At 40.7% G+C, this 18,434-nt stretch overlaps 1 protein-coding gene across 2 annotated transcripts in view; it reads right to left on the bottom strand.

The window, feature by feature from the left end:
- Positions 1–3,916: 3,916 nt before the first annotated feature.
- The window catches only part of mfhas1 (multifunctional ROCO family signaling regulator 1), a 79,749-nt gene continuing 65,231 nt past the window's right edge, over positions 3,917–18,434 (bottom strand). The window contains exons 2-3 of one of the 2 annotated variants that reach the window (XR_007247161.2): positions 16,384–16,607; positions 3,917–4,317 (exon numbers count right to left, since the gene is read on the bottom strand). Coding sequence is in view for 1 of the 2 variants with exons in the window: in XM_048527032.2 (XP_048382989.1) it covers positions 4,313–4,317; positions 16,485–16,607 (128 nt within the window). In the remaining variant the exon portion in view is untranslated. The remainder of the gene's footprint in view (positions 4,318–16,383; positions 16,608–18,434) is intronic. The other variant, XM_048527032.2, reaches the window with a different exon arrangement.

Here is an 18,434-nt window from a genome sequence, read left to right as displayed (position 1 = left end):
GTAATTGTTGGCCTTGCCAATGATCTTCTCATTCTGACGTTGAATTAAAAAGTCCCACAAGGTGAAAATGAAAACAATTGCTCATGAAACAGTTTATTGCCAGCCTTGATCGAGTTATAGACAGGCAAGCTCTAATATGTAGAGCTACCATTCAAAGGGGATGGAATCAGCTGCTTGTTGGGAAGAGACAGCCATGTGCATTCATGAAGATTTGCTGATACTGCCAACCACTTCATGAAGAGTCAACCATCTCATATGACAAACGACCAATTAGATGACTCTACTGCAAGGATGTGATTACACTCGAGGGGGTGTGGAGGAGATTCACCAGGATGTTGCCTGGGTCAGAGAGACTCAGCTGAGAGAGAGCAGGTAAGACTGGGGTTGTTTTCCTTAGAGCAGAGAATGGAACCTGACTGAATTGTACAAAGTCATGAGGAGCATAGATAGGGTGGACAGGGAGAAACTAAGAAACTATTTCTATTAGTAGAAATGGTCAATAACCAGGGGGCACAGTTTAAAGTGAGGATAAGAGATTTAGAGAAGATTTGAGGAAAAGCTTTTATTTTTTAAAAAATACAGAAAGGTGGTGGGTATCTGGAATGTACTGCCTAAAAAGATGACAGAGACAGAAACCCTCAAGATATTTGAATGAGCACTCAGAACGCCACAGCATATAAGGCTACAGGTAAAGTGCTTGAAAGTTAGATTTGAATAGATAGATGCTTGATGACTGGTGCCTTTTTCCAGGCTGTTAAAATTCTATGAAAGCAACTGCATTATCAAGTAAGGAGACCAAAAGTATACAAGACTCCCTTCATTCTCCCCTAATGCGATATTCAGCACAAAAAGCATCCAACAGGTAAGGGGATCCAAGGCTCGAAAGCAAGTGAGGAACACACTGGTGAAGAAACAGTACAGGAGAAGTTTAGCAAACAAATTCCTTGGACCTGATGAACAACACTGCGGAATTTTAAAAGAAGTGGCTACAGAACTTAGTGGATGCGTTGGTTTTGATCTTCCAGAATCCCCTATGTTTTAGAGTTTAGAAGGTAAACTAGCTGTTCAAGAAAGGGAGAAAACACAGGAAATTAAAAGCCACTTAGCTTGACCTCAGTAATAGGGAAATTGCTAGTATCTGTTATAAGGGCACTTAGAAAACCATGCCCTGACTGGATACAGTCAATACTAGTTGCTGGAAGAGGAACAGGGTTTCACAGCACTGTTAAGCGTGTATGATGTAACCAGTAGGATGGATAGGGGAGGTGCGAACCAAGGGTTTTGGATTCTCAGAAAAAGATTCAGTAAGATGCACACACAAGGGCTATTAAATGAGAACAAACTTTGAGAGATGCAGGAGTAGTTTAAACACATAACTGTCCAAACAGCAGGTCGGTTTGCAATTGCATCTAGAAGGTGGTGGTTCACTGCAAGGCTCAGTGCTTAGGCTTCAAAAATGTTCAATTTCTAACAATGACATAAAGAAGGTGGGAGAGTATAACATATCCAAGTTTGAAGATATATGGTATTAGGAAAATAAGCTGTGCAAAGGATACAGAGACAGTAAAGGGATTGAGATAAGGCAGTGTGGAAGAACTTGGCCAATACAGCATAGTGTGAAGGCATCCATACTGGCAGAAAATATAGAAAAGCAGAACGTTTTAAGTGGAGAGTGTCAGGGAAATATTGGCAGTCACAAGGACCTGGATGTTCTCATACATAAATCACATACATTCATATGCAGATTAAATACAAAAAACTAAAAGCAAATGGTATGCTAATCTTTACTACAAACAAATTGGGAGTACAAGTAAAAAAGTTCTGGTTCACTATTTTGGAGACTTGCTGGAATACTGTCTACAGTTTTGGGTTCCTTACCAGAGGAAGGACGCGTTTTCCTTAGAAAGACTGCATTAAGGTTCAACAGTGATTCTCTTGGGGAGTTTAACATTATGCCTCAGTCTCTAATTAAGAGAAAGGCCATCTAAGACTGAGATTAAATGAGAAGAAATTCCAATACATAAAGGGTTATGAACTTTCAGAATTCTCTACCACAGAGAGATAGTGATGCTCAGCATACAGTTAAGGCCATAATGGGCAGATACTTGAATTTAGTTTCTTGTTCCTCCTTTGAGGCGAAGATGACCATGTTCAAGCTCATTGCCCAAAATTAGTGGGGAGCTACTGGGTTCGTGGGTTACTGCCGAGGCTAGTGTGTCTGGAAGGTTCTGTTTCAAATAGCACAGGATACCACAGCTGGCTGGAATTTACCCTCCTTGTGTTTTCCCTGTCAATCTGATATGCACTTTTCATAGGCCAATGCACTTCTATTTGGTTGCACCAGTTGCAGCTATCCTGTGCAAGCTCCTCCCAGGACTCCAACTTGATATCAAAACTCCCAAGTGAAACCTTCAGAGGAGAATATGCCACAGCAAAATCCTTTGACTGATCATTCATTAAAAAGGGGGAGGAGAGGGAAATTCAATTTAATGAATCCAGGATTCAAAGGGTGGGATCGGAGAATAAAAGAAATTACCTCCTGTTGTATTGTTTTCTTAAAAAAAACCAAACTGGTTCACTGATGTTACTCCATCTGTCTATACAAAATCAGCTAAAATGATCTGTTAGGTGGTCTTACATACACCTTAGTTGTAAAAGGGATACTTTAAGGATAACAAGGCATGGGTAACAAATATAGCTTTGACAGTCTCATTATATCCTGGAATAAATATTTAAAACAATGTTTACCAAAACAATTTTCTACAGCACAGGCAAACTTATGAACTTCATTCAATCCTTGTACATCATTCTGGGCCTGTCTAGCAGCAATCATAAAATTGAAGCAGAAAAGTTTCCATTGATTCTTTTTAATAAGTGTCATTTCTCCAAGGTGACTTGATGTGCAAATGTTTCAGTCCCATTGCAATGGACATTTTATTAGTAATACATAAAGAAATAAAAATATTTGTAAGCTGCACTGATTTTACTTCTTTTCTTCAGATGTGTTAATTTAACAAAAATGTTTTGTAGGCGGTGCACAACTTTGAAAAGCCCTTTGCAGCAGAAAGTGCTTGTCCTAATAAACTGCCTTATCATGCTCTTAGAATGCCCCAAATGGTTCACATTCCATTGAATACTTTCTGAAATGTAGTCACTGTTATGTACAAAAACAGTCAATAGTTCTCATACAGCAAGACCCAACAAACAGCAATTGGAAGAATAACAGGTTAATGTTTCTTTGGTGATGTTCGTTAAGGGACGAATGTTTTCCAGAACAGGAGAACTCCCATGCATTTCTCCAATGTTTTTGGACTTTTCCCCTCAATAAGAGGGCAGATGGGGTTTGTATTTTAACATCTCACCCGAAAGACAAAAATGTTAACAGTATGATACTCCCTTGGCGCTATACTGAAGTGTCAGTCTGGATTACTAGCTTGACGTCTCGAGTAGGACTTGAATTCACAATGTACTAACCCAAGGATGAGGGAGTTCCCACAGAGAAGGGAAACTATTCATCCTATCTATACCATATCGAAGAAAGAATAATGCAGGTGTTGTGTCATTTAAGACATATTTTGTTAAGAAAATGCATCCTCCAAACGTCACTTGTTTACTAGGATTCCACTTTAACGAATAATGCTGAACAAATAATTGAAAACAATGGGACCTTGCAGCTTTAACCCATTCCCCTGCATATTGGGAAGTGTGATGAATCAGATCAGGAACAACTGGGGCCTTGCTGAACTATTAACAAGGAGGATGATGCCTACAACACAATGTGAGCACAACTGCTTTATCACACGGAGTATTGCACAACCGATTCCTCAAAAGCTTTAAAATTAAATCATTCATTGGGTTTAAAAATCAAAAATAGTGCTGATATGCTTACAGACTCCAGATCATCTGTGCCTCAGACTCGAGGGCAGAACAGCTGCATTTGGCATTTTATTCCGATTGACAACACTGAAAGTATGGCTTTAGTAAAACACTGTAAAAGAAAATCCCTGAAGAGCCACCTATTCCAAAAAATAAGTCGTGGAACACTGTGTCTGCACTATTTGTTGGAAGAATGGGTGTATCAGTCACTTTGCTGAAAATCCAAGGAAGGGGCAGCTTTGATTGGATGGGAGAGCCTTTCTCTGCGCTGTGTGCAGACAATTATTCATTCATTCATGTACAACATTTCCAATGTCCTGTGCCCATCATGGAACTGGTATGAATCCACTGTTGAAGAGCATCTGCAGGTTAGCCCTTTTCTTCCACATATCCAAATAAACATTCCACGACTGGTCACAAACATGTCAGCTCAATATCAAGCTGCAAAGAGAACAAAAGGAAAATTAAAAGATTTTACCCCGAGCGAATAGTCTTTGGGTTGTATTTATACCACAAACACAGCATTGATATAAAGTAATTTTCAACCTGAAAATACCAGGTAATTTGTGATGAGGCCATCTTTATTCATCTATGCACTAAGATCCTAAAGTCACCTCCTAGATTGTGTCCAGTTTTCAAAGAAATTCAGAGTTTTTGCCTTCACTACTTCACCCAGAGATCTAATCCACCCACTTCTTCTCCACCCAACCTACAAACGTGCCCCTCACCCCCGCTGGTTCAGTGAACAAAATTTAACTAAATAGCCATGGTGTTATGGAAGGGATGGTTAAATGAAGTAAACTCCCTAATACTCACTTTGTGAATAAAAAGAAACAATTTATTCATGTAATTGTAGCAGCGATCAAATCACCAGAACTACCAAACTGAGCAATTCCCCCCCAACTACTAACTATTCCTGAATAAAACAAAGTTCTAATGGTATGATGTTCCAATAAATACAAGTTCCAATTATATAAACCAAAGTAATAGGACAAAAATAAATTAAAACTCAGACTCTCAAAACTACAGCCATGACATGTCTTCTGGAATGTTGTGTCTTTTCTGTTATTCTTCAGTCAGGAATTCTTTCTTTGTCGAATCCTTGTGTCAGGAGTACTAGCCAAGACTGCTGTGGTACCTTTTAGATGGCGCTTAATCAGAGACCTTAAAGATTTCTGTGATAGCCAGAGTTTTATTCTTCTGATGGCAGTTTGCTCTCTCACTGACTTTCAAAAATCCTCTTCTAATATATCCCTTGATGACCTGTCAAATTTCTCATAATAGGACTGGTCCTAGGTTGTCACTCACAGCCAATTCATACATGTGTTTCAATTTCAGAACTGTCTGTGCATCTGAAACTGCTTGCAGACATTTCTTAATACCCAGCTTAGAAAACCACATCACCTCTTAAAAGGGACCATGCACTCTTCCACTCCTACCATTTTTACAAACAAATTCTAACATCCTGCCTTCCAATTCACAAGTGCTCTACCCAACTTTACAATACCTCCCCTCTTAAGAAAAACCAAGAGGGAAAAGTATACTTGATATCATCCTTCTGCCAGCTGCAGTTGCATTTGTCCATGACAGTATCAGTAAGAGTGACTACTCTACTGTCCTTGTGGAAGCAGAGTCCTACCTTCACATTGAGAATCACTTCCATCATGTTGTGTGGCACTATCACCATGTTAAATGGGACAGCCTTTGCACAGATCTAGCAACTCGAGGCTGGGCATGCGTGAGGCACTGTGGGCCAACAGCAAAACTGTCCTCCAGCACAATCTGTAATTCCACGGCCCGGCATATTCCCACTCAACTGTTACCATTAAGCCAGGGGATCAACCCTGATTCAATGGAGTGTGCAGGAGGGCATGCCAGCAGCTGCACCTGGTATACGTGAAGAGGAGGGGTCAACCTGGTGAAGCCACCAAACAAGGACTACTTGCACGCCAAACAGCAAAAGCAGCTAAGAGCTAAGCGATGCCACAACCAATGAATCAGATCTAAGCTCTGCAGTCCTGCCACATCCAGTCATGAATGGTGATGGACAGTTAAATAATTCTCTGGAGGAGGAGGCTCCACAAATATCCTTATCGTCAATGATGGGGGAAGCCTAGTACACCATTATAAAAGATAAAGTTGTGGCATTCGCAGCAATCTTTGGCCAGAAGTGCCGAATGGATGATCCATCTCAGCCTCCTCCAGTAGTCCCCAGCAAAGATGTAAGTCTTCAGCCAATTTGATTCACTCCATGTGATTTCAAGAAATGGATGGAGACACTTGATACTAAAAAGGCTATGGGCCCTGACAACATTGAAGATTTGTGCTCCAGAACTTGCTGCTCCCCAGGTCAAGCTGGTCCAGTACAGTTACAACACTGACACCTACCCGACAATGTGGAAGATTGCCCAAGTGTATCCTGTACACAAAAAGCAGGACAAATCCAACCTGGCCAATTACTGCCCGACCAGTCTACTCAATCATTGGTCAAGTGATGGAAGGTGTCATCAACAGTGTTAACAAGCAGCACCTGCTCAGCAATAACCTGTTCAGTGACGCCCAGTTTGAATTCCACCAGGGCCAATCAGCTCCTGACCTCATGTCAGCCTAATTTCAAACATGGGCAAAAGAGTTGAATTCCAGAAGTGAGGTGAGAGTGACAGCCCTTGATATCAAGGCAGAATTCAACCGAGTGTGGCATCAAGGAGCCCTAGTAAAATTGGAATCAATAAATATCAGGGGCAAAATCTCTGCTGGTTGGAGTCATACCTGTTGTATAGCAAGGTGGTTGCGGTTATCAATCATCTCAGCTCCAGGAGATCTCTGCAGGAGTTCTTCAGGGTAGTGTCCTCAGCTTCAATTGCTTTATCAATGACCTTCCCTCCATCGTAAGGTCAGAAGTGGGAATGTTTGCCAATGATTGCACAATGTTCAGCACCATTTTGACTGCTTCAGTATCTTAGGAGTCACATATTCAAATGCTACAAGATCTGGACAATATCCAGGCTTGGACTGGCAAGTGATATTCACGCCACATAAATGCCAGGCTATGACCATCACCAACAGGAGACAAACTAACCACCACCCCTTGACATCCAATGGTGTTACCATCACTTAATAGCCCACTGTCAACATCCTGGCGGTTATCATTGACCAAAAACTCAACTGAACTCACCACATACACTCAGAGCTACAAGAGCAGGCCAGAAGCTAGGAAGCCTGTCAAACATCTACAAGGCTCAAATCAGGAGCGTGATGGAGTATTCCCCACTTGCTTGGATATGTGAAGCCCTAACTTGACACCATCCAGGAAAAAGCAGCCCACTTGACTGGCACTGCATCCACAAGCATCCACTCCCTCCACCACTGACACTCAGTAGTACACACTGCTGCTATCGACACACTGCAGAAATTCACCAAAGATCCTTAACACAGCACTTTTCAAACCCATGACCATTTCCATCTAGAAGGATGAAGGCAGCAGATACATGGGAACACCGTCACCTTCAAATGCCCCTGCAAGCCACTCACCATCCTGACTCGTAAAACTATCACTGTTGCTGAGTCCAAATCCTGGAATTCCCTCCCTAATGGGATTGTGGTAGGCTGCAGGGGTTCAAGAAGGCAGCTAACCATCAACTTCTCAAGGGCAACTTGGGATGGACAAGGATTGCTGGCCAGCCAGCGACACACACATCTCACAAATGAATAGGATAAAAAACCCATTAAGAAAAGATGGCTTTTTAAAAAATTACTATTAAATCCATAACACATTAATCTAGAGTTACTCATTTCCTACTAATTCTATTACAATCTTTTTAGCCTTGACATTCTTGATGGATTTGCCTCTGGAAATCCAGGAGACACATCCATTATGGTCAGCAAATACAGGTTCCCACTTTTGGTTTTAGGAAGGTGACCTACACAATCATAATCCACACAAAATGTCTTCAAATGCGGGAACTGCCAAAGATGCCGACTTTCCTACCGTCTGACACATATGATAGGCACAGCAAGATTAAATCACAGCTTTACATAATCCAGATTAATAGAAATGCTTCTGTATTTTAGACAAAATAGTCCTTACTCCTAGACGACACTACAGGTAATTTGTGTGCGGTCCACAATACTTCCTGTCTGTATGCTACCGGCAACACAATCTGGTGAATTTCCACCCATTCCTCCTCTGCACTAACCTGCTTTGGTCTCCAATTCTGCCTTAGGATTTTTAAGGTAATAACATTCTGGAATACATTGTTTCTTTTTCAGAGTAGGCTTTATGATACAAATGTTTTATCGTCTCATCTTGTTGTTGTAACTGCATTAATCTTTCAGAACTAAACACCTCTGCCTGACCCCCTACCTGTTCAGGTTCCTCCTTTACCATTTCATCAAATGGGGTGTCAGTTAACTGGACCTCAATTCCTTCGTCTTTCTGTTTTGTTTTACCACTTGCTTTAAACTTATGAGATCTCATCACCAGTGTCCAGAAAAATTCCAGTGTATTTTTCTTTTAACTTTTCTGTTCCCTGGTTTTCTTTTGGCTTCTCCACTACAATGGGCATCACTCTCATCTTGGTCGTTCACAAGAACAAACTACTCCTCGAATAGACACACTTTCAATCAATCCCACAGTCACTAACCCAATCTTGATTGGGCTCTCCAGGCTTATCTTACACAGGGGAATGCTAAGTCACTCTCTAGTTATCCCGCAGATTAACACTGTCTCTGGTAACATTTCAGAATCTCTCACCATTAGAGACTGACCGATTCCCGTATCTCTCAATATTTTAACTTCTTTTAAAACCTTCTCCCCCTGTTCTTCCCAAGTAAACCTTAGCCACAGTGCCTCATCTCTTCAACTACTTTATCTCTATCTTACCATCCAGCTCAGAACTAGGCTGTGCACTTTCCCGCAGATCCTCGACTTCTCTTGGGGTTTCCTTCACTAACTCAACTAATCCCACTGGTTTAGCCTGTTTCACCACATTCTTTTGCCCAGTGCCCCGTTGGACCACCAGCACTGTGACTTTGTGTGTCCCCTTCTGTTACAATGGAAACACTGGAGGCCTTTCACCCCTTTTCACCCTCTTCGGTTTTTTTAAAAGACGTCTTAAACAGTTCCCAGTGTGATCTACTTCTTGCTTTTCATTGAAGGATCTCCCTTTTCCCCAACTTCTAACCCTCACGGAATGAAATTGATGTTGGAAGTTGGATTTTTGTTTATGCGCTATTGCGTATTCATTCACCATCTCTAGGTGTTCTTGCCGTTTTAACTTTCTGTGCCTTAATGAGTTATCATCATTTCTGGAAGTGAATTTTTGAACTCCTCCAGCAGAATAATTTCTCCGAGATCCTCATATATGTCTTTTCTATCTTTAACACTTTCACCCATTTATTGAAGTTCCTATGTTTAATTCCTTCAAACTCAACAGAAGTCTGATCTGGTTCCTTCCTTATATTTCTGAACCGTGGTCTGGATGCTTCTGGTACCAAGTCATAGACCCTGAAAATAGCTTGTTTTACTTCTTCATAACCTCCTGACACCGCTGCAAACACTTCACTAGCCCTGCCTACCAACTTGGTCTAAATTAACCTTACTCTCATAATCCTCCAGTCAATTCATCTGTTTAGCCAGCTTCTCAAAGGAAATGAGAAAGGTTTCTACATCATCTTCATCAAATTTTGGTAATGCTTTGACATATTTATACATATCCCTATCACATTTTTGGCTGCATTGGGTTTGCTCACCATCACTCTCGTCCTCACTAAGCTTATCTCCTACTTTCATTTCCTTCACTTTAAGTCGGCTATCCTGTTTAATTTGCAACTTCTGAAGTTCAAACTCATTCTTTCTTCTTTATGTTTTTCTTGTTGTCATTGCTTGTAACCGTAATGCAAACAATTCCCTTTCCTGTTCAGTCTGCTTCAACTGCAATTGAATTCTAGCCAAATCCAAAGATTCTGATGGCCTTTTCAGCAAATTTAAATGTCGAGCTATTGCTGGAAATACCTCTTCTTTTCTAACAGGCAAAGGCAACCCCAGCTCCAGCATGTCTGCCAATTCTAGCAGCTTTTCCTTGCTCACCTTTCGTAAAACCCCCAAAGTCACTTCTTCCACCCCTAGAGAACTTAGTGACTGAAACAGCCATTACCTCACTTTTGATTTAATCAAACACCAAAATTAAACAGATTTTCCACTCCTCACCTAAGTTTAATTTTAAGTCTAAGACACGAATCCCCAGTCTGTTTATATCTACGGGGGCCTCTCGTACCCCAAGTCTGTCAAAATCCGTTCAGATCCCATTAACAAACCAGCCAGATCCTAGATTCGAGCTCCCAATCTGTTACAGAGGGGATAGTTAAATGAAATGACTTCCCTGTTCACCTTATCTATGCCCCTCATGATTTTATAATTCTCTACAAGGTCATCCCAAACCTTCTACGCTGCAGTGAAGAAACTCCCAGTCTATCCAGCTTCTCCTTATAACTCAAACCCTCTAGTCCTGGCAATACCCTGGTAAATGTTTTCTGAACCCTCTCCAATTTAATAATGTCCTTCCTATAGCAGGGAGACCAGAAGAGTACACATTGCTCCAAAAGTGGCCTCCCCAATGTTGGTTTTATTTGGTTATTATTATTTTATTTGGTTCCATATCCAAATTATTGTTATATATTGAGAAAAACCGGAGTCCGAGTATTGATCCTTGTGGTGCCCCAAGAGTGACAGCTGCCAATGTGAGAATGGCTCATTTATTCTTGCTCTCTGCCTTCTGCCCCTTAGCTATTAATCCCTGCCATGTATATTACTACCTATCCTATCTAAGATGAGCAAAGCCCCTTGTAATTAAGGGATCCTGAAAATGTTCTAGCTTCAAAAACCCAACTGGTGCAACAAGAACTTTATTTTCAGGTTTTCATATGTTTTGCTCCATTTTGCATTTAAAATAAACCTATGCAGCACCAGACATGAAACTTCCATACCCTGCCACTGCTGCTCACAGTTTAAAAGATATATTTGCCAGCTTGTACATAATGGAGTGTACACTGACACCATAGGGAATGTCATTAGTTTGGATGTATTATGAGTCAAAGGCACAGTTGGAGGGCTAAATGCAAACTTTACATCCACAGACACTCCCAGTACATACACAGATGTAATATCTAAGTAACTGAATCAGTCACAAGGGTGATAAGTATGTTTACTGAACAAATGAACAGATCCTAAAAGAAAGTTATTCTGTTTTGCATGTGACTATCTATGCATATATCTATGGTGATAATGTGCCTCACAGTAACAGAGATCACTATTTCTTAATCTATGTCCCTATTCTCTCCCTCAAGGAAAGAAAAATATCCTCCTGTTATCCACCCTATCCAGTTCTCTCAGGAATTTGAGTTTCAATAAATCACCACTGATTCATTTTTCAAAACACCAATGGAGATAGGCCTAACCGATTCAAGTTTCCTTTGTAAGATAATCCTTTCATCCCAGGAATAAGCCGACTGAAACAGCACAAAATACTCCGGAAGTTGTCTCACCAACATACTGTGAAGCTGCAGTAAAACTTCCTTATGGTTATAATCCATTTCCCTTGCAGTAAACAATACTCCATTTACCTTTCTAACCAGTTGCTGCACTAGCAAATTTTACAACCATACATTAGACTCCTCATCCAAGACACTAAGTAATTGAGAACTCTGAACTGATGCCAGCAGCACACTGCTAGTTACTGCATGCCAGCCCAAAAATTATCCATTTATCCGTACTCTGTTTCGCATTAGCTAACCCTTCCCTTTTGAGGGCTAACATGTTATCCCCTACGCCAGGTATTCTGGCGCACCAATCTTTGGCAAGGCACCTTAGCAAATATGGTTTGGGAACTGAAGTATACCACATCTATTGATTCTCCTTTATCCACAATGAATATTACTTTGTTAAAAACTGTAATTGATTCATTAAACACAATTTCTCTTTCACAAAGCAAAGCAACGTGATCAGACAGAGCCAACATGGTGATTTTCTCAGTATACTGCTACAACCTCCTTAACTATAAACTCCAGATTTCCCTATTGTAGATGTTAGACAACTGGCCTACAGTTTCCTGCTTCTGCCTCCTTCATTCTTGAATAAATGCGTTACATTAGCTGAATTCCAATCTGCTGCAATCCTTCCAGCATCTAAGAAATTTTGGAAGATGTAACTAATGCATCGACGATCCATACGGCCTAGGGTACAGACCATCATCACTGCTTGTTTCCGATATCTTTTGGGAAGTTTTCCCATGAAGTTCATCCCAAAGTATTCATTTAAAGCCTCCGTTACTTTCTTGCTTTCCATTCTCAATTCCTCAGACTCACCCTCGGCCTCCACAGGGGCAATACCAATTTTACTTACACGGTGCCCGTTATAGAGTCATACAGCACGGAAACAGACCCTTTGGTCCAAACAGTCCATGTCGACCATAATCCCAAATTAAACTAGCCCCACATGCCTACGCGTGGCTCAAATCCCTCCAAACATTTCTTATTCATGTAGTTATCTAAATGTCTTTTAAATGTTCTAACAGTACCTGCATCCACCACTTCCTCTGGACGTTCACTCCACACATGAACCACTGTGTAAAAAAAAAAACTGCCCCCGTGCTTTTTTTAAAAAAAAAAATCTCTCTCACCTTAAAAATAAGACCCCTAGTTTTGAAATCCCCCACACTAGGGAAAAGACATGTGTCATTCACCTTACTTACACCCCTCATAATTTATAAACCTCTGTAAAGGTCACCGCTCAGCCTCTCACACTCTAGTGGAAAAAAATCCCAGCCTATTTAGCCTCTCCTTATTACTCAAACCCTCCATTCCTGGCAACATCCCGGTAATGCTCTTCTGAACCCTCTCCAATTTATTAATATCCTTCCTAAAACTGGGCAACCAGAACCAGACACAGTATGCCAGAAAAGGCCCTACCAATGTCCTGTACAACCTCAATATGACTTCCTAACTCCTACTCTTAAAGATCTGAGAAATGAAGGCAAGCATGCTAAATGCTTTCTTAACCAGCTTGTCCACGTGTGACATATTTTGAAGAATTATGTACCTGAACCCCAAGGTCCCACTGTTCTACAACACTACTCAAGGCCCTACTTTAATTATACAAGTCCTTCCTAGTTTGTTTTGCAAACTCTCGCGTTTATTCAAATTGTTGCAGAATTTTCTTATGTTTTTGTGTAACTGCTGAGCTGCTTGCTGCCTCTTTATTTCCTTTTATCGTTCTTTAATGATTCTTAAAGTTTGTCTGAAGCCATTAATCTATAAAGACTTCCACAATTTTCTTTTTCACTAGACGGTGGCTCATCACAAATGAAAACGGAATCAGTGAGGGACCAAGTGTTAAAGAACAGCGAAGTCCTGAACATCACATTGCTGTAGTGTTTCCCTCCTTCCTCCTCGAACTACAACAGAACGAGGGAGCGATGTTGGAAAATTTGATTGTGGCTTAGCCTCAGCTGAGTGGTCAAATTGAGGGCTTTGGTGTGTTGAGCTTGTCTGAGGAGCACAGGCAACATTAAGGTGGGGCAAGGTATGATCTTTTATTTTAATCGAATAGATAAGAAAAGGGATAACATTTAAATGAAAGTAAAGAGAGAGTAGCGAAGATAAATGTAGGGTCCTTGGAGAATGTCACTGGGCAGTTGATAACTGGGTACAAGAAAATGGCAAATAATTTAAACCAATATTTTACAACAATCATGGTGTAGAACCCTATAAGCATCAAAAAGATAATAGGTAAGCAAGGTGCTATTGAGAAGAAAGACCTTGTAAAGTCTCTATGATGAGGGATAAAGTATTTGATAAACTAAAGGGACTGATGGCATACAGTGTAAGGACGTGATAGCCTGTATCCAAAGGATTTAAGGGAAGTGACTGCACAGATAATAAGACATCAATCAAAATATCTCAGAAGGTACTGGATTCCAGAAGAGTTCTAGTGGATCAGAAAACTGATCATGTGATATGCCTGTTCAAGAAAGGAGAAACAGACAGGAAACAGGATATTACTGTCCAGTTAGACTTACAGCTGTCATCGGGAAAATGCTAAAGTTCGTTAAGGAGGAAGAAATTTCAGGACACTTTTCAAAACGTAACCAGAGTCAACATGATTTTGTGAAAGGGAAATCATGTTTGACAAACTTGCTAGAGTTCTTTGAGGATATAATAAATACGGGTGATAAAGGGGAGCTGAGAGATGTAGTGTATTTGGATTTCCAAAAGGCAGTCTGACATGTCAGACTGACTTATGAGCAAAGACTAGATTGGCTGGGCTCATACTCGTTGGGATTTAGAAGATTTAGGTGGGACCTCCTAGAAACATATAAAATTCTGATGGGACTGGATAGGCAAGATGCAGGGAGAATGTTTGTGATGCTGGGGAAGCCCTGAACAATGGGTCACAGTCTGAGAATAAAGGGGTAAGCCAATCGGGACTGAGAAGAAGAATTTCTTCATTCGGAAAATTGTGAACTTGTGGAATTGTCTCCCACAGGAAGTTTTTGGGGAAGGAGCTGGACGTGGCCCTTGTAGCTAATGGGATTAAGGGGATGAAGAGAAAGTGGGAATGAGCTACTGAGATTGCATGGTCATACTGAATGGTGGTGCAGGCTCAAAAGGGCCAAATAGAAAATAGGTGCAGGAGTAGGCTACGTTTCTATTCAAAAAGGTGCCACATAATAAGTTACTGCACACAGGAGCTTGGATTGAGAACTGTTAACACACAGGAGTCAGATATGATTGTCACTTTGACTCTAACTTGCTGCCTAGACCCATAACCCCAAACTCCCTTGATAATCTAAACTTTGTTTAACTCAACCTTGAAAACATTTAATGACCCAGCCTATACTTTACTTTGTGGATGAAAATTCGAAACACTTGGTATGATGCCCACAGATCCCTGAAAGGCAGCAAGGAGGCAGGGAGAGAAGGGAGAATGACTCTCCGTGAGTATGCCCTCTGAGCATCTGTGCTCTCAAACCTCAAGATCTTGCATGCTGAATAAGATCACCTCTCATTCTTTTACACTCCCAATAAGTACTGACTAAATGTCTCCACATTACCTTATAAGACAAACTCTTCAACCTAGAAATCAGCCGAGATACATTCCCTGAACTATCTCCAATGGAAGTATATCCCTCTTTTTGGAAGGAGACAAACTGTATTCGAGATACGGTCACACTACTGCCCTGTACAGCTGTGTTAAGACTTCCCTATATTTGTATCCCATTCACCTTACAACAGAGGCCAACAGTTCCTTTGCCTTCCTGATCACTTGCTGTTCCTGCATGCTAATATTTTGTGAATCAAGTACAAGGTCAAAAAAGATCTATTTGTACTAAATTCTCCAATCTCTCTCCATTTAAATAATATTCTGCATTTCTACTCTTGCAGAAGTTGTGCATTTCACATTTCCCCACATTATACTTGATCTGCCAAATGTTTGTACTTAAACTAGCTACATTCACTCTTAGAAGATTGGTTTTACAAAAGAATAGGGAATGAAGCTTAATTAGAAGGTTCATCCCAGAAAAGGCATCTACCATTACATGAGGGCAGGAAACGAGTTAGGTTGTGCTTCATATTTGCACATTTTGAAGAAGTAGCTGTCCATATAAATCAGCAGCTGTCTCACTTTACATCTGATTTTGGTGATCCTGGTGTGAGAAAATGTGATCTGAGAGATTTGTACCTGACAGGATCAGGTCTGATCTTTGTGGATTCTTTTGAATAGAATAGGCACCCTTTTGGAGAGGTAGGTATCCCTTTGGATATGGTCCTGGAATACCTTTGAGATAGATAAGTGCCTTTTTGGAAAGATAAGGTGCCCTATGCATTTGTTAAAATTAGATATGGAATATGTGTACAAAGTGCAAAAATGCATTATGGTCACTGGAACTGTCAATAGACCTACCAATAGAATCTGTCAGAAGTATCAAGATATATAAAGCTTCTACCTTTTAAATATTTGAAAAAATGCCTGGAGCATTAAAAAAAATTGCTTGCTACTTCACTCCTTCTGTTGACACAGAGAAGATATGCAGTTACTGGATTAGTGTCGCATGACTGATTTCACAATTTTCCATTATTACAGTGGAATGCCTGCCATTCAACACTTCAGTTGACAGCTCCAAGTAGAGATGAACTCTTTGAAGTGAAAAATAAGCTCCAATGCTTGTTTTTATCCATGGCAAGAGGGTTTTGGTGGTGCCTGCATTATAGGTTAGTTTTACCAGATCAGCTTTTATTTATTATTCTTTTTGTTTCAAATTCATTTGGTAGCTGTTACCTGAGCAATCAAATCATTGGATTGTGTTTTGACTGAAAGATCCACTCAAATAAAAACACAAATCCATTTTGTTTCTGGTTTAATCTCTAGATAGAAGGGGCTGTTACACTGTGCCTTTGTGGGTGACTGGAGAGCACTGTACACAACTATCATTTTAAGCATACAGACCCTACCTTATTCTTTCCAAAACCTTGTTGCCTGCCAAATAATTGAACAGAATGTTAAAGGTTTTGTTTCTGATGAAGACTAGCAGGATGGCCCACTGCTCACTTACAGCAGGGACTGATCACAGTGGGGGTCGGGGGATAAACCAAAGCCACATCCACTCGCTCGCTCCCATTTTTGGGACAGACGATCTCAGTTACTCCTTCTGGTCTGGGCTGGGTCAGTAATTCCCCTGTTGATAAAAGGAAGAAAGAGACAGAAGAAAAAAGGTTCAATGGCTAGTAGTAGTTAAAATTAATTTTAGACTGCAATCAAATTCACATTTAGCATACTATTCACTTGCAGAATTAATAAACCATCCCCAATCCAAAGCAAGCTGGGTAGGAACAGTACATAAAGCACCTATAGATTTTCAACATTGTGTCCATATCTGAAATACCCCATCAGTACCAACTTTGGAAAGGAAACTGTCCATTACTCTGTAAAACAATGAGACATTAACTAACTGCTTCTGAATTGGGACTGTGATTCCTATATCGAGAGTAAATTTTCTTTTGATTTACAACATAAAGTAAGTAATACTGGATTGGTTCACCATTATACATCCTTTTCAAAATTTTCTTTCTGTTATAGAGTTATAGAGTCATAGAGCTAAACAGCACAGGAACAGACCCTTTGGACTAACTTGTCCACGTAGATCAGATTTCCAAGACTGAACTAGTCCCATTCGCCAGCATTTGGCCCATACCCCCTAAACCCTTGCTATTCATAACCATCCCGATGCCTTTTAAATGATGTAATTGAACCAGCCCCCACCACTTTCTCTGACAGCTCATCCCATACACCCTCTGCATGAAAAAGTTACCCTTTAGGTCCCTTTTAAATCTTTCCCCTCTCACCTTTATCCTATGCCCTCTAATTCTGAGCACACACGCCCAACCTCCCCTTCCCCAGCCCCTGGGGAAAACACCTTGGCTATTCATCCTACTATTTCAAAGGAACGTGTCTTACTTGCGTCCCACCATTGCTGAATGTTACAAATGTCTCCACTGAAACAAATATTTGTTGATGCATGGATGCAAAAAAGTGGCTGCCTTATGGAGTAGCTACGGACGAGGACATCTTGAATTAAATTGTTGCTATTACTTTAATTAGAGATAAACCAGTGAATGGCTGTCAGCTGTGTTAGAGTTGAAACAAACACACTGTGTCCACATGCTCTTTCATCTCCAAAGAACAGGGCCCCATGTATTAATGTTCATAATTTCCAGGTAGCACAAGTATGCCACATTGTGGGCCCCAATGACAATTCTGAACAGTTTTCAGCATAACTCTTTACACAATCATGATTATTTAGCAAAGGTTGTCCAATTGCAGAATCACATTTCACGCTGGACACTGTATTTTGAGTTTTGCAAGTGCAGGCTGGTTGGGTCCATTCATTACCTTACCTAGTGTGAACAGCCAAAGGGATAGGCTCAATCATACTACTCACCAGGCATCCTCTGAGAGAGACGGCAGTGAAATTCTTATAAATTTCTCATTTGTGAGACAAGCAGCGTGTCCTTTTGACAGACCTCAGTTAGTGATGAACACTACTTGTGTTGTTACTGCACTGTAGTAACATGAAATAGCTAGCTTCACTGTTGCTCAAAACATTTGAAATACCTCTTCTTTCCAGCATTATCCAAGGTAGACTTAGCACTTTCAGGACGAAAGGCGATGGCCTTAGAGACGTTCATGAGTTTGCATGTTCTATGGTGAGAAGTGATCCGATCAGGATAGCTATATCCTGCAGGATGGCTGTGACACTCTCTAGATCAGTACCAAACCTACACAATAAATAAATGGCTTGAGCACTATTTACAAGGTTGCTGATAAAGGCCAATCCGATAACACATGGAACTGTAGAAGTAAAACTGTTGTAGTGTTTGTTTAAAGTGTAGAGCTGGAGGAACAGTAGGCCAGGTAGCATCAGAGGAACAGGAAAGCTGACGTTTCGGGTGGGTCCTGCTTTCCTGCTCCTCTGATGCTGACAGGGACTACGGTGTTCCTCCAG

Source organism: Stegostoma tigrinum, chromosome 3, assembly GCF_030684315.1.
Source record: "Stegostoma tigrinum isolate sSteTig4 chromosome 3, sSteTig4.hap1, whole genome shotgun sequence".
NCBI lineage: Eukaryota > Metazoa > Chordata > Chondrichthyes > Orectolobiformes > Stegostomatidae > Stegostoma > Stegostoma tigrinum.
This window is presented reverse-complemented; position numbering and strand designations above follow the sequence as displayed.